Here is a 22,823-nt window from a genome sequence, read left to right as displayed (position 1 = left end):
GCGCTAGTCTTCTTTTATATAGAATAATGTGTACACGGGACTTCGGAATCGCGTTCATGTCAGCTACTCAAAAATGTAACTGGTTCAAAAATTGATTGAATATTGAATGAAAAATCGCCCATTTTCTGGTTTCGTGCACGTTAAAGATTTGACGTCACTAATAAAAATTTAATATCAATTACAGATAGAGTCAATGCTCAAGTTTAGTTTGTTAGTTGTATTTTACGTCGGCTTCCACCGAGGTGATATCGCAGACAATGCTCAAACAACGTGATACATTTTATCACAGGTGCAATATTCGACACCACTGTACGATACTACTGCAAACGCTTAATAAATTGGTCTTTCTTATAAACAGCGCGAGCCGTCGATTTCTGTCCAGATGATTACCGGTATAAGATAATGTTGACACAGAAGCAACAATATTAATTCAAATACTAATTATTACACACAGCAATCAACTTTTTCTGTTACAGGGTCACTAAACCCATATTTTGGAAAGAAGAAAACACTCATAGTTGAAATAATTTCAGTTCAAATATCATCACTGATAAAAGCACTCTTGAATAGACTCTATACGTTGACAAAACGTACAGATTGTATCCCCCACTTACGTTTCGCTTAACAATGAAAGGTGCCGTGTTCAATTTTCGATCCCTTTGTTCTGCTACTCCTGAAATTTGGGACTACTGTACAATCGTTTTATGTATAACACTACTGATAGGCTTCTCTGTAGAAGAAGTTCCAAAAAATAATTATGTTGACTTTTCGAGAAATAGGCCTCTAAAAATGCTCCAAATCGTAAAAATACGACATTTCAAAAAATGATACAGTGGTTTCACAAAACAGAGTACCCATTAGCCTCTCGATTGAGAAAGTTTTTAAAAAATCGTTGGGAGACTTTCCGAGAAACATGCCTCCAAAGTTGCTCGAAATCGTAAAAAACGTTACTTTTCAAAGTCACATAACTTTTTAAATGTTTGATAGAAACCTTACTTTTCAAGGTCATATAACTTTTTTAGTTTTTGATAGAAACTTGTCGCTGAAGTACCATCCGATAGACAATTCAATTGGCTATTAAACGATATAAAACTTTAACTAATCGACATGAACACAATTGATACATCGCATTTTCCGCACAGGCACCCATTTTTCACAATTTTGTCAAAGTTTGGATAAATGTCTTGACTACTTCCGGTGATTAGAGGATTTTCATTTATAGTTCATGAACTAGTTTGGACCTTCGACTTCATATTCTATAAATTTTAGAAAAATCGTTTGAGCCGTTTTAAAAAAATAAGAACTCTACGATTTGACCAAAATGCGAAAAAAAGTGAAAAATCAAAGTCAACATTTCAGAACAAGACTTATATTGTTGGAATCGGATTGATGTCAGCTATCCAAAAATATAACTGAAATTTCAAAATTCCCCCCCCCCCCCCCGAAAAAAAAGAAAATTTTGAAAATTTTCCATTTTTCACCCCAAAAATGAGAGCGACAAAGTTTCTAAATTCCACAGTTTTGAACTGCTATCGGTTAAGAAATGTCTCCAGCTATCCGAAAATGTAAATATCTGAAGAATCCATTGAGAATTAAGAGAATAAGAGCCGATTTTCAATTTCCGTGCACGTTAAAGATTTGACGCATTTCCGCTATGCGCACAAATTTCATTTTACATTTAAACACTAACCACCACCCATTTTCACAGGAGAAAACCAAACTTCAGACCTCGATCTCTTATAGTTCCTGAGATATAGCTTCGACCCCCCAAAAAATAATAAGAACTAGAATTGCGCGCAATGCTGAAGGCTTTCACCGTCGCAGAGGCGTCACACGATAGGCAGATGCATGACAAAAGACTATCCCCACCACTCCCCCAACCCCCAAAAAACCCACACTCTATCATCATTCAGATATTGACCTCTAAACATGCTCCAACTCGTAAAAATACACCGTTTTCAATTTTCGATCTCTTTTTTCGGCTACCCATGACACTTAAATAAATTGTACATGGGTTCAACACAATGCACTACCCAGTAGACTCTCGATTGAGCAAGTTTGAAAAAAATCGTTTGCGGTTTTTCCGAGAAACATGGGTTTAAACTTGATCAAAAACGTAGATAACCTAACTGTCTAGTCGTTCGGATGGGACGAAAAAACCGAGGTCCTGTGTACACATTGGCGTGCACGTAAAAGATCTCTTGGTAGTTGGAATTCGATATAAGAGTTGGCCGTAGTGCCGCTGTCCGGGCAAAATTTCCCTCATAGCACACTGTATGGCGTATGCCCGTCTTCATTAGCCCAGGTTAGGAGCAGAACAGTAGGACGTTAAACTCCATTTCATTTCATTTCATTTCAATGATATAACTGTTAAATTAAACAACGGATAACTCCTACCTCTTAAAATGATTTATATAATTAGTAAATAATTATTATTATCTAATGATTGTTGTTTTGTGACATATATAGTGTAACCAATATCTACATTGTACTTTCATAATCAATATGATACTGTGTATTAGTCGTGTTTATGTTCTTATGATTTGAATTTCTTCATGCAATATTTGTAAATCACCAGTAGGAATAAATGTCTCTTATATAGATACATTATGCTGGCTGGAAGTTGCACAGTAGGCTAGCGTTTGGGACTGCAGTCGAAAGGTCAGCGATGAACTTGTTGATCTCGACATGCTACTTTCCGATGGCACAGAAGCCCCTTTAAAGCTTCTTTCTGTTTCAGCGTGCACTGTATCATACAGTCTGTCATTGAGTCAACTGGCAGGGTTTCGATTGTTTGGTTGTACGTGACAAGGAGTATGGTCGTCTGTCCAACCTCATGGGTTTTCTCTGGGTCCTCCTGTTTCCTCCCACTGCTAAAGACCCCTACACGGGACTTCGGAATCGTGTTCATGTCAGCTACTCAAATATGTAACTGGTTCAAAAATTGATTGAATATTCAATGAAATATCGCCAATTTTCTGGTTTCGTGCACGTTAAAGATTTGACGTCACTAATAAAATTTTAATATTAATCACAGATAAGAGTCCATGCTCACAGGTACAATATTCGATACTACTGTACGATACTACTGCAACTGCTTAACAAATTGGACTTTCTTATAAACAGCGCGAGCCGTCAATTTCTATCCAGATGATTACCGGTATAAGATAATTTTGACAAAGAAGCAACAATATTAATTCAAAGACAAATTATTACACACAGCAATCAACTATTTCTGTTACAGGGTCACTAAACCCATATTTTGGATAGAAGAAAAAACTCATAGTTGAAATAATTTCAGTTCAAATATCATCACTGATAAAAGCACTCTTGAATAGACTCTATACGTTGACAAAATGTACAGATTGTATCCCCCACTTATGTTTCGCTTAACAATGAAAGGTGCCGTGTTCAATTTTCGATCCCTTTGTTCTGCTACTCCTGAAATTTGGGACTACTGTACAATCGTTTTATGTATAACACTACTGATAGGCTTCTCTGTAGAAGAAGTTCCAAAAAATAATTATGTTGACTTTTCGAGAAATAGGCCTCTAAAAATGCTCCAAATCGTAAAAATACGACATTTCAAAAAATGATACAGTGGTTTCACAAAACAGAGTACCCATTAGCCTCTCGATTGAGAAAGTTTTTAAAAAATCGTTGGGAGACTTTCCGAGAAACATGCCTCCAAAGTTGCTCGAAATCGTAAAAAACGTTACTTTTCAAAGTCACATAACTTTTTAAATGTTTGATAGAAACCTTACTTTTCAAGGTCATATAACTTTTTTAGTTTTTGATAGAAACTTGTCGCTGAAGTACCATCCGATAGACAATTCAATTGGCTATTAAACGATATAAAACTTTAACTAATCGACATGAACACAATTGATACATCGCATTTTCCGCACAGGCACCCATTTTTCACAATTTTGTCAAAGTTTGGATAAATGTCTTGACTACTTCCGGTGATTAGAGGATTTTCATTTATAGTTCATGAACTAGTTTGGACCTTCGACTTCATATTCTATAAATTTTAGAAAAATCGTTGGAGCCGTTTTAAAAAAATAACTCTACGATTTGACCAAAATGCGAAAAAAAGTGAAAAATCAAAGTCAACATTTCAGAACAAAACTTATATTGTTGGAATCGGATTGATGTCAGCTATCCAAAAATATAACTGAAATTTCAAAATTCCCAAAAATAAAAAAAATAGAAAATTTTAAAAATTTTCCATTTTTCACCAAAGAAATGAGAGCGACAAAGTTTCCACAGTTTTGAACTGCTATCGGTTAAGAAATGTCTCCAGCTATCCAAAAATGTAAATATCTGAAGAATCCATTGAGAATTAAGAGAATAAGAGCCGATTTTCAATTTCCGTGCACGTTAAAGAAATGAACCATTTCCGCTATGCGCACAAATTTCATTTTACATTTAAGCACTAACCACCACCCATTTTCACAGGAGAAAACCAAACTTCAGACCTCTATCTCTTATAGTTCCTGAGATATAGCTTCCCCCCCCCCCCCAAAAAAAGAAATAATAAGAACTAGACTTGCGCGCAATGCTGAAGGCTTTCACGGTCGCAAAGGCGTCACACGATCGCCAGATATATGGCAAAAGACTATCCCCACCACTCCCCCCCCCCCCCCCCAAAAAAAAACCCCACACTCTAGCATAACTCAGATATTGACCCCTAAACATGCTCCAACTCGTAAAAATACGCTGTTTTCAATTTTCGATCTCTTTTTTCGGCTACCCATGACAATTAGAAAAATTGTACAAGGGTTTCACACAATACACTACCCAGTAGAATCTCGATTGAGCAAGTTTGAAAAAAATCATTGGCGGCTTTTCCGAGAAAAGTAATTATATAACTGTTAAATTAAACAACGTATAACTCCTACCTCTAATAAAATGATTTATATAATTAGTAAATAATTATTATTATCTAATGATTGTTGTTTTTTGACAAATATAGTGTAACCAATATATACATTGTACTTTTATAATCAATATGATACTGTGCATTAGTCGTGTTTCTTTTCTTATGATTTGAATTTCTTCATGCAATATTTGTAAATCGCCAGTAGGAATAAATGTCTCTTATATAGATACATTATGCTGGCTGGAAATTACACGGTAGGCTAGCCTTGGGGACTGTTTGTAAATCGCCATTAGGGATAAATGTTTCTTATATAGATTCATTATGCTGGCTGGAATTTGCACGGTAGGCTGGCCCTTTGGGACTGAGTCAACTGGCGGGGTTTCGGTTGTACGTGACAAGGAGTAGGGTCGCCTGTCCAACCTCATGGGTTTTCTCCAGGTCGTCCGGTTTCCCCCCACTGCTAATGACCCCTACGCGCAAGCTAATTATTGAAATAAAAATAATGAACCACATGTTAGTCCCGAAATGACCTCTAAACATGCTCGTACAGCGGCGCTAGTCTTCTTTTATATAGAATTCCAACCGCCAAGGGATCTTTTACGGTCACACCAATGTGTACACGGCACTTCGGAATCGCGTTCATGTCAGCTACTCAAATATGTAACTGGTTCAAAAATTGATTGGACATTCAATGAAATATCGCCAATTTTCTGGTTTCGTGCACGTTAAAGATTTGATGTCACTAATAAAAATTTAATATTAATTACAGATAGAGTCCATACAAAAACAACGTCATGCCCTTAAACACAGGTGCAATATTCGATACCTATATACGATACTACTGCAAACGTTTACTAAATTGGACTTTCTTATAAACAGCGCGAGCCGTCGATTTCTGTCCAGATGATTACCGGTATAAGATAATTTTGACAGAAATGAAATGAAATATAGTCTAATGTCCTACTGTTTTGCTCCGAACTGGGCTAATGAAGACGGGCATACGCCATACAGTGTATTCTATGAGGGAAATTTTGCCCGGACAGCGGCCCTACGGCCTACTCTTATATCGAATTCCAACTGCCAAGGGATCTTTTACGTGCATTCCAATGTTTACACAGGACCTCGGTTTTTCATCTCATCCGAAGGACTAGACAGCTGTCCTTGTCAGGCCAGATAATTTTGACACAGAAGCAACAATATTAATTCAAAGTCTAAGTATTACACACAGCACTCAACTATTTCTGTTACAGGGTCACTAAACCCATATTTTGGAAAGAAGAAAACACTCATAGTTGAAATAATTTCAGTTCAAATATCATCACTGATAAAAGCACTCTTGAATAGACTCGATACGTTGACAAAACGTACAGATTGTTTCCCCCACTTATGTTTCGCTTAACAATGAAAGGTGCCGTGTTCAATTTTCGATCCCTTTGTTCTGCTACTCCTGAAATTTAGGACTATTGTACAATCGTTTTATGTATAACACTACCGATAGGTATCTCTGTAGAAGAAGTTCCAAAAACGAATTATGTTGACTTTTCGAGAAATAGGCCTCTAAAAATGCTCCAAATCGTAAAAATACGACGTTTTCGATTTTTGATCTCTGTTTTCGGCTACCCATGACAATTAGAGAAATTGTACAATGTGTTCACAAGATACACTACTCATTAGACTCTCGACTGAGAAAGTTTTAAAAAAATCGTTGGGGGCGTTTCCGAGAAACATGCGTCTAGAAATGCTCGAAATCGCAAAATACCTTACTTTTCAAAGTCACATAACTTTTTTATTTTTTGATAGAAACTTGTCGCTGAAGTACCACCTGATAGACAATTCAATTGGCTATTAAACGATATAAAACTTTAACTAAACGACAAGAACACAATTGATACATCGCAATTTCCGCACAGGCACCCATTTTTCTGAATTTTGTCAAAGTTCAGATACCTTTCTTGACTACTTCCGGTGATTAGAGGATTTTCATTTATAGTTCATGAACTGGTTTGGTCCTTTGACTTCATATTCCTGAAGTTTCAGAAAAATCGTTGGAGCCGTTTTTGAGTTATTAAAATTTGACTAAAACTCGTAAAAATCGCAAAAATCGACCAAAATCAATATCCGAATTTCAAAACAAAACTTATATCGCTGGCAGGTGTCGTGTTTAATTTTCGACCCCTTTGTTCTGCTACTCCTGAAATTTGGAACTGTTGTACAATGGTTTTATATATAACACTACTGATAGGCCTCTCTGTAGAAGAAGTTCCCCAAAAATATTAGGCAACACAAATAAAATAACTTGTTTCTCGGGCACCGCCCGCACGCAAAATTGGTTGCGCGTGCAGTCTATTTATTAGTCTTGATGAAAAAAAATAAATATGTAACGCCCGCCCGCACATCGACAAGCAAGTCGTAAAAAAAATATCCCGCATGTACCTACATCCGCCATACATGTATATCTATTCAAATGTATTAAAACTGATTCAGATGAACATGCTGTCTTTTTTATCCGAACAATGGCGAAGTTTGTTGTTGTTGTTGTTGTTGTTAGTGTTTAACGTCCGCTTCCACCGAAGGTGATATCGCAGACAAGGCGAAGTTTGGCAGATTTGCCTTTTTTATCGATATCGAAAGAACCTCCATTTTGTATCACGTGATATTAATTACCTCCCCTGATAAACTAGAATTTGATTCGTGTTAAAAGTCATTGGCGACAATATTTCAATCATTCGATCGTAATCGGCTCATTATTGCCGGCTTCAGTCGGTCCTTGTTTGGAAAATCCTATTGATAAAATAATGAACCGTAGAACAGGTTAATTAATTATAGCTAAGAATACGATACGATGACGATAGTCGTCATAATGCATACCTTAGAATCTGGGTCATTATTAGCACATTTACGGTAGTTTCGATAATCCGGAAAATAATAATTGGATTACCGATTTGATGGTTTTACTGACCAGTTGTTAGTTAGATTTAAATAGTCATTCAATATAAACACCGGATAGAACACCGAATATCCTGAGAAACACACCGAATATCCCGAGAAACAGTATTTCCGGCAATCTCCAATACCGATGACACGGTGTGACATGCATTGGTTGGAATTCGGTAAATAATTATAAATAAACCGGCGATACTAGATTTAGTTTTAAATACTGTTTACCATGATTATTATTTTTGATACACCTGGTGAAAGAGGCTTAGTTTTTAAAAATATTGTTGTCTTTATGGAGGGCTATTACATAGTCGTATGGAATTTTATTTTAAACCAATTTCAATTATGTGAATTAGATATGGAAAATTATTTTCCTTTCAGTCAGTGTTCAGTCTCAGTGTTTTAGTAGACTTGATTTTGGGTTTATGTTTTAAGTATGTACAATAAAGTTGAATATAACGGAAAGCAAAAACGTAAACAAGTAATGACTTTCTCATTTAAAAAAAAAAAAAAGAAAGACCGCCCTCCCGCCCCAACAATTTTCAGCAATAGCCAAATTTTATTTTGCACCATCAATGAGTAAAAAAAAAAAAGAAACCGCCCTCCCTCCCTACAGTTTCAGCTGTCAGTTGCCCGAGAAACAAGACATTTATTTTGTGTGGCCTTATGTTGACTTTTCGAGAAATAGACCCCTAAAAATGCTCCAAATTGTAAAAATTCGACGTTTTCGATTTTCGATCTCTTTTTTCGGCTACCCCTGACATTTCAAAAAATGATATAATGGTTTCACACAAAAGACTACAAATTAGACTCGATTGACAAAGTTTAAAAAACCCAAATAGGCTTATTTTTCGAGAAAATGGCGTCTAAATTTGCTCGAAATCGTAAAAAATCTTACTTTTCAAAGTCCTATAACTTTTTCAATTTTTGATAGAAGCTTGTCGCTTTAGTACCACCTGATAGACAATTCCATGGGCTATCAAAAGATATAAAACTATAACTAATCGGCAAAAACACAATGGAGACATCTCATTTTCCGCACAGGCACCCATTTTTCAGAATTTTGTCAAAGTTTGGGTACTTTTCTTGACCACTTCCGTTGATTAGAGGATTTTCATATATAGTTTAAGCACTAGTTTCCTCCTATAACTTCATAGTATTGAAGTTTCAAAAAAAGCGTTGTAGCCGTTTTAGAGTTATTCAATTTTGACTAAAAATCGCAAAAAATCGACCCAAATCAAAACCAGAATTTCAAAACAAAACTTATATTGTTGGAATCGGATAGACACCAGCTATCCAAAAATGTAATCAAAATTGAAAAATTCCAAGAAATAAAAATTTTAGAAAATTTTGAAAATTTACCAATTTTCACCAAAAAAATGAAAGCGACAAAGTTTTAAAATTCGACGATTTTGAACTGCTATCTGCTCAGAAATGTCTCCAGCTATCCAAAAATGTAAATATCAGAAAAACCGGTTGACAATTAACAGAATTAGGGCTGATTTACAATTTTTGTGCACGTTAAAGATTTGAGGCATTTCCGCTATGCGCACAAATTTCGTTTTACATTTAACCACTAACCACCACCCAGTTTCCCGAGAGAAAACCAAACTTCAGACCTCTATGTATTATAGCTGCTGAGATCTAGCTTCCCCCAATAATTTTAGTAATAACAATAGTCTTTCACCGAAGGTGAAAGCCTAACTAGAATTGCGCGCAATGCTGAAGGCTTTCACGGTCGCAAAGGCGTCACACGATCGCCAGATGCATGACAAAAGACTATCCCCACCACTCCCCCCCCCCCCCCCAAAAAAAAACCACACTCTAGCATAACTCAGATATTGACCCCTAAACATGCTCCAACTCGTAAAAATACGCTGTTTTCAATTTTCGATCTCTTCTTTGGGCTACCCATGACAATTAGAAAAATTGTACAAGGGTTTCACACAATACACTACCCAGTAGAATCTCGATTGAGCAAGTTTGAAAGAAATCATTGGCGGCTTTTCCGAGAAAAGTAATTATATAACTGTTAAATTAAACAACGGATAACTCCTTCCTCTTAAAATGATTTATATAATTAGTAAATAATTATAATTATCTAATGATTGTTGTTTTGTGACATATATAGTGTAACCAATATATACATTGTACTTTTATAATCAATATGATACTGTGCATTAGTCGTGTTTCTGTTCTTATGAATTTAATTTCTTCATGCAATATTTGTAAATCGCCAGTAGGAATAAATGTCTCTTATATAGATACATTATGCTGGCTGGAAATTACACGGTAGGCTAGCCTTGGGGTCTGTTTGTAAATCGCCAGTAGGAATAAATGTTTCTTATATAGATTCATTATGCTGGCTGGAATTTGCACGGTAGGCTAGCCTTTGGGACTGCGCTGTATCATACGGTCTGTCATTGAGACAACTGGCGGGGTTTCGATTCCCCGGTTGTACGTGACAAGGAGTAGGGTCGCCTGTCCAACCTCGTGGTTTTTCTCCGGGTCCTCCGGTTTCCTCCCACTGCTAATGACCCCTACGCGCAAGCGAATTATTGAAATAAAAAATAATGAACTGTATGTTAGTCCTGAAATGACCTCTAAACATGCTCGTACAGTGCCGCTAGTCTTCTTTTATATAGAATTCCTACCGCCAAGGGATCTTTTACGGCCACACCAATGTGTACACGGGACTTCGGAATCGCGTTCATGTCAGCTACTCAAATATGTAACTGGTTCAAAAATTGATTGAATATTCAATGAAATATCGCCAATTTTCTGGTTTCGTGCACCTTAAAGATTTGACGTCACTAATAAAATTTTAATATTAATTACAGATAGAGTCCATGCTCAAACAGCGTCATGCCTTTTATCACAGGTACAATATTCGATACTACTGTACGATACTACTGCAACTGCTTAACAAATTGGACTTTCTTATAAACAGCGCGAGCCATCGATTTCTATCCAGATGATTACCGGTATAAGATAATTTTGACAAAGAAGCAACAATATTAATTCAAAGACTAATTATTACACACAGCTATCAACTATTTCTGTTACAGGGTCACTATACCCATATTTTGGATAGAAGAAAACACTCATAGTTGAAATAATTTTAGTTCAAATATCATCACTGATAAAAGCACTCTTGAATTGGCTCTATACGTTGACAAAACGTACAGATTGTATCCCCTCTTATGTTTCACTTAACAATGAAAGGTGCCGTGTTCAATTTTCGATCCCTTTGTTCTGCTACTCCTGAAATTTGGAACTGTTGTACAATGTTTTTATATATAACACTACTGATAGGCCTCTCTATAGAAGAAGTTCCAAAAAAATATTAAGTTGACTTTTCGAGAAATAGACCTCTAAAAATTCTCCAAATCGTAAAAATACGACGTTTTCGATTTTCGATCTCATTTTTCGGCTACCCCTGACATTTCAAAAAATGATACAGTGGTTTCAAACAACAGAGTACCCATTTATCTCTCGATTGAGAAAGTTTTAAAAAAATCGTTGGGGGCGTTTCCGAGAAACATGCGTCTAAAGTTGCTCGAAATCGCAAAATACCTCACTTTTCAAGGTCATATAACTTTTTTATTTTTTGATAGAAACTTGTCGCTGAAGTACCACCTGATAGACAATTCAATTGGCTATTAAACGATATAAAACTTTAACTAAACGACAAGAACACAATTGATACATCGCAATTTCCGCACAGGCACCCATTTTTCTGAATTTTGTCAAAGTTCAGATACCTTTCTTGACTACTTCCGGTGATTAGAGGATTTTCATTTATAGTTCATGAGTGGTTTGGTATGTGACGGTGGATCGGGGACCCGGATTGATCTATTATAATAAGCGTTGAAGAATGAGCAAATTTTCGCTACCGGAGTTGATTTGCTCTGCCCAGGCAACGTTCCCTTGGGCCGATTGCCTTCAAATTTGCACGGGATGTACCTTGGGATTCAAGCTATCACATATTAAAAATAGAAGAATCTGGAATTCCGAGAATGTTGAAAATAAATTCGAAACCCACCCCCACCCATCAAAGTTTTTTTGCTTAAAAAATTGCCGTATTTTATCGAATTTTTATTGTTCTCCTTTTAATATGTGATAAATATCATCGCCGCGCAGCCAACCGCTAGAAATTCTAGAGATTTGGACCACTGGAAGGATGCCTCACCAGTCAAAAAAGGTCAAAATAGGCGATTTCGGTTTCTAGTGTCGATATATCGTTGCGGTCATTTTAAAAAATTGTGTATAGTACTAATACCTATCACATACGGGAGAGGCGATAAAATCCCTTTGCATTTGCAATTTCAAAATTAATTAAAACCAATATTAAATTCCGAAAATCAGTTTTTTGCTAAAACTCTTTTTTTTTTTTAATGGGATCAAAATGGGAGTAAAGCACATAGTTCGGGGTGGTGATGGGCGTATTGTGTCCAAATTTCATGGTTTTCGGACAATCAGTGCCGGTTTCGCGGCAAATTCCACCTTTTTCCCCTTATAGAAGCATTAAATTGACTTAGAAAAAAAACGACCTGGAGCCGTGCCAAGAACAAACGACTTGAACGAATGCAGGTATCACCTTGAAATTTTTTTGGGTACCTAGGTACCAGCGTGAAAAGTTCCTCGCCGGAATTTGGTACTCATGGTACCTTTGGTTCCAGCGTAGTGCATGCGCGAAATCAAAACCAGCTAAACTCAAAGCAACCTTGTCGGCATGGAAAACATCAAAGGCGAAATTCGAATTTTTGAAATATTCAAATACCAAGCATTCGACCATGAGCCAGGCTATCCTGAAATGTATTAATTTCGGTAATAGGAGACAGATTCTTTAAGCCACGACCAATTGTGGATGTTTTAAAGCCCATTAATGTGGATTTTTTACTATTTTTCATTTTCAATTCAAAATGGCGTCCATCATTTGCCAAAAATCAAAATTCTACTGCCTACAATTTATGGGCTTTTCTTCAAGGATTCGGAAAAAATAATTCCCTTGCCTGTAAGTAAAATATCAAAAAAGCCTTAGCAACATTTCACATTTCAAGATGGTGGCACTTCCGGAATGGACTACAAACTCCATTTTCTGTGAACGAATCAGAAGTGTCATAGCTAGTAAAGAAAAAAAAATTCAAGACAATCTGACCTATATTTAGTCGATTTTTTTGAAAACTTTAATCCTTAATTTTTCCAAGGGGAGATAAGTTAGGTCATTTTTAATGGTATGGTTGAAGTTGGGTCAATGAGATCTACATACATTCCAAATTTCATAAAAATCGTACCAATATTAAAGAAGTTGTCAATTCTGTTTTACTTCCGGGACGAAATGTCAATGACGTTATTTTTGAAAATCGGAAATAGCAGATTTGAAGTAAATATTTAAAGGTATTCAAAGAAAAAAGAATTAGTAAAATAGGTCACATAGTCACAGAGTTATTAGTATGTAGGTCAATTTCTTCGTTCGTAAAATTCGGTGATTTCAGATTCGTAAAATGTTTTGAAAATATATTTAAGCAAAAGCTGCCACCCAATTTTGGGGGGGTAGGTCAAAGTTTCAGAAAGATCCTATGGTTAGATTCTGAGAAATCCGATTTGCAGAAAGTACACACAAAAAAAAAAAAATAATAATAATAATAATCTTAACAAAAACAATAAGCTTTCATATGAAATATGAAAGCTTAATAATAATAATTTTAGTAATCACAATAGGCTTTCAGACAAAAGTCTGAAAGCCTAATAATTGTCTTATATAGCGCTACATTATGTCCAATGGTCATTTCTAAGCGCTGTTCAGCCACATTGTATATTATGTGGAAAGAATCTCTAGAGTATATTTATGACCACACCTTATTAAATAGATGAGTTTTTAAAACAGATTTAAATTCTGTAAATGTAGGTAGTTCCCGCATTATTTTTGGAAGATCATTCCAGAGAATTGCAGCATTAACAGGGAAAGAATATTTTCCACGTAGCTTGTTATATTTCGGTACAGATAGTAATGTGTTATCATTCGAGGATCTGAGGTTGCAGCATATCTGTACATCACTATACAGTGTAAACATCTGTTTCATATAGCTGGGAGCGGATATAGAGAAGAGACTTTTTTTTACAGTCGTTAGGATTTTATTTTCAATTCGCGATCTAACTGGTAGCCAATGTAATTCCTTTAGTTTGTCACTGATGTGTTCACGTCTCAATGTTTTAGTCAATAGTCTAGCAGCATTGTTTTGTGCAACTTGCAAACTATCCAGAGAGAATTTAGGTGCCGGCTAGAAGAGCATTTGCATAGTCAAGTTGGGAAATAACTAATGAAGTTATGGCCCTTGATCACTTTGAAAAATCTTGTGGACGCTCTAGAGGCTAAATTTAATATCCGATTGACTTCAGATTGATACACAGAGTTTAAGGTCTTGAGACGAACAAGTATATTGATTTTCAATGAATCTTTATGACTTGAACAGCTAAATCCATGATATTAAATGCTTCGTATACTAAACGTTAGCATGGGACAGAACTTTTTAAAAACCAAACAAATTCTAATGATTTTCTGATAATTACTTAATGAGTTGTTACTCTTAATCAGATTTTAGTGTATCATAAATTTTTCATTACCAAAAGAAAGTAACTCTTTTTGATTGCCCGGACGATTTAGCTGCTGTGGGCGTATGTTTTTCGTTGCCTGGCAACCTATCTTTTTAGCTTGTGGACCCTATAGCGGTCATAATTTTTATCCGATTTAAAAAAAACGTTTGAATATATCACCGTAACACCCTAAGCATGGTTGAGTTCAAATTTTGTGAAAATCAGGCCAAAACTGCCGGCCCTCGTATGCAAATAGTGTATAACATCTGGAATATCAACGTTGTGGAACCTGTAGAGGTCACAATTTAGATCCGATTTTGATGAAACTCGAAATACATGTTTATAACCCAAAGATCTTGTTTCCTTTCTAGGGGTCACAATTATTAACTGATTTAAAAAAAAACCAAAAAATACATTTGAATATATAACCGTTAGACCGTAATTTTGCTTGAGTTCGAATTTCATGAAAATCTGACAAAAACTGCCAGACAGAATGGCCGCCCCTCGTAGCAAATAGTGTAAACATCTGGTATATCAAGGTTATAGACCTACTGGATGTCACAATTTTGATCAGATTTTGATGAAACTTGAAATACATTTAGCTTGCCTTCCATGTAGAGGTCACAATTTTTATCCGATTTAAAAAAAACCATGTGAATATATCACCATTACACACTAAGATCTTGGATACTTTCGATAATCGCGTATATCCGAACGTAACTTCCTGGATTATGGCTCTTGATTGTTTGAAAAATCGCATTTTTAGCTTGCGGATTCTCTAGAGCAGGGCTCACGCTGTTGGTCGCCAAAGTCACGTCAATGAGTAAATACAATCAATTGTCTTAGATTAATGATTAGTTGATTGATAATTGCCAATGATATATAAAGTCTATCTCTAGTCATTATTTACACCTAATGATAGTTGAATTCCGTTTACTGTGGCTTCACACGGCATGTAAAATATACAGGAATGTCGAAAACATAAGAACTGGATGAATAGTGACAAGTCTTGAGCGAGAAAACAGTTCACCATTCGTATCATAATACTGTCGCCAAAATGCTCTAAAAGTGAACAACAAGCATCTCATATACATATATAACTGAAAACGATATCATTCTATTAGGTACCGGCAAATACCAGCCAAGCCTACTGGAAAACAATGACGATGTCTCTAATTACAGAAAGTCAGTCAACTTTCCAACATTAGTACATCTATCACTCTTATAGTTTTTAAAAGATAATTTATATTCATAGAATGTTTGTTTTATCTTCTTTCTAATGATACCTAACATGACTCCATTTATGTTTGAAAGATGTAAAAAAAATAAAAGTTGAATATTGCGATAATTCATGGCATTACGTAATTTACTTATTTTGTAACGTCATTAAAATTTAGTCCAAAACACAAGAGCTTGTCAATATTTTGATTCGCGCTACGGTACCAATGGCCTTGACACATCGTGGCCTGAATATTTATGGCAAAAATGCCCAAATCCTCGCTTGACGCTTATGTTAAAAATCGGCTGTCAAATCGCTGTCAATTCAGGTTTTTTTTGGGACAGAATGGTGCCGAATGAAAGGTATGTCGTGTTAGTAGACATATTTCTCGATCCAAATTAATAGCTTCACTAATGTTTGTCAATTTGAATTATGTGGTACGGCCTGGTGAAAAAAGTTAGCTTAACGATATTGCTGGATCACGTGACTGAATTCTGCCCTGTGATTGGATGAGACCAACCAAAACATAAACAAACTACATTTGCTCTGATTTTATATAGTTTCTATATTAAACTGCATATTAATTATATTATGCATAAAACCTAAGCATAATATAATTAATATGCAGCAAGGTCGTGGACACTATAGAGGTCACAATTTTTATCCGATTTTGTTAAAACTAGAAATGTAAGTTTATAACCCAAAGATCTTGGTTCCTTTCGATATTCGCGCATATCGGACCGTAACTTCCTGAATTATGGCCCCTGATTGTACGAAAAATCGCGTTTTTAGCTTGTGGACCTTATAGAGGTCATAATTTTTATTCCATTTAAAAAAACGTATTATTATATCACCATTACACCCTAAGGATGGCTGAGTTCGAATTTCGTGAAAATTGGCCCAAAATTGAAAGAAAAATGGCCGCCGTTCTTTCTCAAATAGCGTAAAAGTATGGTATATCAAGGTTGTGGACACTATAGAGGTCATAATTTTTATCTGATTTAAAAAAAACATATTATTATATCACCGTTACATCCTAAGGACGGCTGAGTTCGAATTTCGGGAAAATCAGCCCAAAATGGCTGCCGTTCGTTCTCAAATAGTGTAAAAATATGGTATATCAAGGTTGTGGACCCTATTGAGGTCACAATTTTTATCGGATTTTGTTGAAACTTGAAATGTAAGTTTATAACACAAAGTTCTCAGTTCCTTTCGATATTTGCGCATATCGAATTGTAATTTCCTGAATTATGGCCCATGATTGTAGGAAAAATCACTTTCTTCTTAGCTTGTTCTCTATCCATCTCTCAAAAATGTGGGCGTATCCTGCCTGGCAGCCGCTGGTTTTAAATCGGATAAAAATTATGACCTCTATGGTGTCCACAAGCTAAAATCATGATTTTTCGTACAATCAGGGGCCATAATTCAGGAAGTTATGTTCCCATATGCGCGAATATCAAAAGGAACCGAGGTCTTTGAGTTATAAACTTACATTTCAACTTTCATCAAAATAGGATTAAAATTGTGACCTCTATAGGGTCCACAACCTTGATAAACCATATTTTTACGCTATTTTAGAACGAAGGGCAGCCATTTTGTCTTTCAATTTTGGGCCAATTTTCACGAAATTCGAACTCCGCCATTCTTAGGGTGTAATGGTGATATAATAATACGTTTTTTTAAATGGAATAAAAATTATGACCTCTATAAGGTCCACAAGCTAAAAACGCGATTTTTCGTACAATCAGGGGCCATAATTCAGGAAGTTACGGTCCGATATGCGCGAATATCGAAAGGAACCGAGATCTTTGGGTTATAATCTTACATTTCAAGTTTCAACAAAATCGGATAAAATTTGTCCACAACCTTGATATACCATATTTTTACGCTATTTGAGAACGAACGGTGGCCATTTTGTCCGTCAGTTTTGGGCCGATTTTCACGAAATTCAAACACAGCCGTCCTTGGGGTTTAACCGTGATATAATAATACGTTTTTTTAAATTAGATAAAAATTATGACCTCTATAGGGTTCACAAGCTAAAAACGCAATTTTTCGTACAATCAGGGGCCATAATTCAGGAAGTGTGGGCGTATAAAAATGTATAGGAGACAAAGTCACTAAATTTCAGAAAGCAGTGCCCAGTAGTTATTACAAAACACTCTAAAACATGTGCATGGGGTCTACGGAGACCCCACGTGCACCGACAAAGTTTAAGTGAACACTCCAAAAGTTTGTTTCAAATTATAGCTTCCTTGTGGGCGTATTTTATGCTTTGCATGCTATTTGATTTATAAAACTTTTCGTTCAATTGAAAAATTGTTCCATATGTACTTGTACAGGATCTGCTGGCAATAAATGAGAAATGAAATTATGAAATAGGCTTTAACGTCCTACTGTTTTGCGCGTTAAATCGTTGAGAGATAGGCCAAGGTTGTGTACATAAACACTTATTATGTGTATAAATAATTACAGTTTCCTTTATGACAAGCTATAATTGTTTTCACAAATTACTTTTTACGTCAAAACGTCACATGACAACCGTTAGTTCCGGTGACCATGAAAATGGTACAATTTTCAGAAAGTTCATATATTATTTTTCTCTGCATTTTTAAGTGGCCTTTGAATGAGGATAGTTCCTGTTTAAAAATCTAGCAGAGTTTAGGTTAGAATTTATTATCTAAACCAATGATTGGATTTCGCTCGTATATTCTGGACATGTCCAACGCTATTTTCCAAATGTCCTAAATTGTCTGACCAGGAATATGTCCAATCAGACATCCAAGACATATTCAAAATTCCAAAATGAATATAGTGTACTGGGTCCTGTTTCACAAAAATAAACACGCTAAGAAATGTTGACGAATATTTCGATTGGAATAATGTAAGTAGTTAATTTGATAGTGGTGCCAGAGTCGAATTCAATTATTTAGCAGTTGGTGTCACTCGCTCGTTGTGGTAGAGCGACGTTTACTTCCAAATAAATTTTGGGATGTCATTTTTTTACCTTCCGTATATAAGTTGAAACAGAGTATAAGACGAATGCCAGACTTCTGCTGAAAAATGTATCGACTTATGACCCGAAAAATACGGTAATTTTTAAGGAATTTGAAACAGATAGTTGGCACGCTTTTATTCTGTGGTATTACGATGTCACATAATTTTGTAGAAATATTCTTGACAGAAATTTGAATACCGTACGGGAATTAAACATCAAAAATAACCAGGTTCACCTGTTTTTATACACCCACATTTTCATGTGGAAGTATATTGTCATCACCCATGTCCGTCCGTCCGTCCACAATTTGTTTTTGGACACTCTACAGGTCACAATTCTTATCCGATTTTGACAAAACTTGAAATATATGTTTATCTCCAAAAGATCTCTGCTGCTTTCAATATTGCCATGTATTGGATTGAAACTTCATGGAATATGGCCCCTGTTTGTACGAAAAATCACATTTTTAGCTTGTGGACCCTATAGAGGTCACAATTTTTATCCGATTTTGTTGAAACTTGAAATGTAAGTTTATAACCCAAAGATCTCGGTTCCTTTCGATATTCGCGCATATCGAATTGTAACTTCCTGAATAATGCCCCCTGATTGTATGAAAAATCGCGTTTTTAGCTTGTGGACCCTATAGAGGTCATAATTTTTATCCGATTTAAAAAACATATTATTATATCACCGTTACACCCTAAGGACAACTGAGTTCGAATTTCGTGAAAATCGGCCCAAAATTAACAGACAAAATGGCTGCCGTTCGTTCTCAAATAGCGTAAAAATATGGTATATCAAGGTTGTGGACCCTATAGAGGTCACAATTTTTATCCGATTTAGTTGAAACTTGAAATGTAAGTTTATAACCCAAAGATCTTGGTTCCTTTCAATATTCGCGCATATCGGACCTTAACTTCCTGAATTATGGCCCTTGATTGTAGGAAAAATCACTTTCTTTTTAGCTTGTTCTCTATCCATCTCTCGAAAATGTGGGCGTATCCTGCCTGGCAGCCGCTGGTTTGTTATGTATGAATTTGAATATTTTGTTGACCTGTGACTCTTAATTGTGGTTTGAAAACGCCTTCTTAAATAACGGTAAAGTTATGCCCCTTTTTTTCGGGGAAAAAATGTCCGACAAGAAAAATGTTGAAATCCAATCACTGATCTAAACCATCCTTAATCAATTAGTAATTGTATTATTTACTTATTCATGTTTATATTTTCAGATATTATTCAATGCCAATAGCAACACTTGATTTTTCATCTCTATATCCATCTATTATGATGGCCCATAATCTATGTTACACATCCTTATTAACAACTAATACTATACAGAAAGAAGAGTAAGTATACTTATAATAAAATACAGGACTTGAGACCTGAAAATCACGCTGGAGTGATAGATTTGTTCACCATATATTTTGCAGGAGCTACTTAACACTGCCAGATTTCTATCCAAGACAATGCTTATTATAACTAGTTTACATTAAATTATAAATAAACACTGTTTAATACATGTAGTAATACTGTAGTTACTGTTTATAAATTTAAAAAAAAGATAAAATTAAAGAATCCCCGCCAAACAGAACCAGCAACAGACTTGTAGATTTAAAAGATCTTTATATCAATCCAACGTTTCGGGTGCAATACCCTTTTTCAAGAATGATTTTTTTATGAATCCTGTGACGCCTTATATACAGACAAAAGGTATGACGTCACAGGATTTTTAAATTTATTAATGTACAATGATTGGTTTGAAAGAAAAGGATTGTTAAAATGAGGATCGTTAAATTTTTTTTTTTTTTTTTTTTTGTATGTACAAAAAGGATTTTTAAAAATTAAATTAAAGATGGTTAATTAAGTAAAATTATTAATATGATTATAAAAATAAGTAAAGATTTAATATTTTAAGATAACAAAGAATAGGTCGATTATCGCGGATTTAAATAAAATAATTATCATTGATGTCTTCTAGGGTGGCTGTGGCTACAGCTGTTTCTTCTTCTTTTTCTTTACTGTTGTTGTTGGAAGGAACTGGGTAGGTACTACCAGGATGCTCTTCATTATAAGGTGTAGTTATCATTTGGTTGTTTTCAACTTTCAGTACGTGTTTATAACCATTTATGTAGATAAATTTGAGTCTTAATTCGAAAGGACGAATCCAGTCTGACGGTGGTAATATGGGTATCGATTCTGCTTCACTTCTTATGGCTTTTTCATTTTTCTTGGAGTTTGAAGTTTTTTTAGTGTTCTTATTACTAAAGTCGTCCAATCGTGGGGCTGACTTCTTATATATCATTCCGTCTCTTCTTTTCTTTTTGACTGTTGTTGTTTTATGAACATTTCTGATGTGTCTTTTTCCATTGCTTCCGTTTAGGAATATTTTGTTACAAAACGGACATTCGAAACCCATCTTCTTTTAATTCTGTTCATTCAATCCTCCAGGAGCTTGGGTTGCTAGGAGGTCGATGATCGATTCTTCGTGACGTAATCTAACGTTGGTGTTACGTGATGTTTTGGCGAAAATTTGGACTTGAAATTTGTGTCCTGTGGTACTAAAATGTTTGGCTACGGGGGTGTCATTAAATTTTTGGATATCGTTGGTATGCCCGTATAAGCGGACTTTTAGTGAGTTGCTGGACTGTCCGACATATTGGATCTGGCAATTAATACATGTTATTAAATAAATGATAAATTTGGTGTTACAATCTAGATTGTTGTTAATTTTATAGGTTTTTCCGTTGTAGCTGGATTTTACTTTGGTAGATTCTAATAAAAGTTTGCAACAAATACAGTTTCTTTTGCATTTGTAGCAGCCTCGTGGTTTATTGATGTCTGTGTTGGGTATATATCGGATTTGATGAGTAGATCTCTCAAATTTAGATTTCTTTTGTAGCATATTCTAATATGGCAGTGTCTCCATAGTTTTCTAATAGTTTTTGGTTGTAGTGATGATCGATCTCAGGTTGGTTTTTGGTAAAAATTTTGTGGTATAAGTGAGGATATTGGTTGAAGGATCAATAGTTTTAGAAGGGTTGGATAGGGGTACATTGAGTGCTTTAGTGATCCCTTGATGTATGATGTTATTAGGATAACCTCTGCGACTGAGTCGTTGCTTCAGCAATGTAAGCGATTTTTTTAGTTCTTCTGATGTGCTGGATATTCGTTTTATACGGAGTGCCTGATTGAATGGTAGATTTCTGATGGTGTGAGTAGGATGACAGCTCGTGTAGTTGAGGTAGAAAAAAGAGTCAGTAGGTTTGCAATAAAGTTTGGTTTGAATGTTTTGGTTAGAATCCCGGTAAACGGTGACATCGAGAAAGTTAATAGAGTTGAGACTGTGTTCTAAGGTGAGCTTGATTCCAGGAGTATGTTGGTTTAGTCCATCCATGAATGAAAATAATTCATCTCGACTAGATGGCCAAATGAAGAAGATGTCATCAATGTAGCGCCACCAAACTGTAGGTTTTATCGTGCATTTTTTGAGGTAGTCTGTTTCTATTTGATTCATATCTAGTATCGCTATGTTAGGTGCCGATTTGGTTCCCATGCTGATGCCTGAAATCTGGTGATAGTATTTTCCGTTAAACTTAAAAGCATTCTTTTTTAGTATGAAGTTGAGAAATCATAATAAGATCCAAGTGTGTATAGTTTGATCCTCTCGTTTTTGGAGTGCTTTTTTGGAGAATATCATGGCAAGGTTGTGTGGAATGGAGGTATAAAGGCTGGATACATCGGCGGTACATAAAATATAATCGGCAGGAATATTTGTAATATTCCTTAGTTTGTTGAGAAAATCATAGGTATCTCTGATGTAGGATTCTGATGCCATGGCAATTGTTTTTAGGTGATAGTCTAGAAATTCCGAGATTTTTTCTGTGGGTGAGTTGACCGCTGATACAATTGGTCGGCCCGGGTTGTTCATTTTATGGATCTTCGGGAGCATATAAAAAATAGGAGTTCTTGGATGTTTGGTTCTTAGATATTTGATCGTTTGTGGACGTAAGAGTTCTTTTTTTGAAAGGAAAACTAAGAATTTATCAATTTCATCATTGATTTTGTTGGTAGGGTCTGTACGGATTGGTTTGTAGAATTTGGTATTATCGAGTTGACGAATTCCTTCTTTGATGTAGTCTTCTCGGTTCATTAGTACTATTAGCCTTTATCTGCTGGTTTGGTGATTA

General features: G+C 35.5%; 1 protein-coding gene across 2 annotated transcripts in view; it reads left to right on the top strand.

The window, feature by feature from the left end:
- The window catches only part of LOC130013266 (DNA polymerase delta catalytic subunit-like), a 281,681-nt gene that overhangs the window by 127,167 nt on the left and 131,691 nt on the right, over window positions 1-22,823 (top strand). For both annotated transcript variants that reach the window (XM_056102083.1, XM_056102082.1), the window contains exon 14: window positions 19,866-19,982. In XM_056102083.1, coding sequence (XP_055958058.1) covers window positions 19,866-19,982 — 117 coding nt within the window. The remainder of the gene's footprint in view (window positions 1-19,865; window positions 19,983-22,823) is intronic.

The sequence above is a fragment of the Patella vulgata genome, chromosome 6 (assembly GCF_932274485.2).
Source record: "Patella vulgata chromosome 6, xgPatVulg1.2, whole genome shotgun sequence".
NCBI lineage: Eukaryota > Metazoa > Mollusca > Gastropoda > Patellidae > Patella > Patella vulgata.
This window is presented reverse-complemented; position numbering and strand designations above follow the sequence as displayed.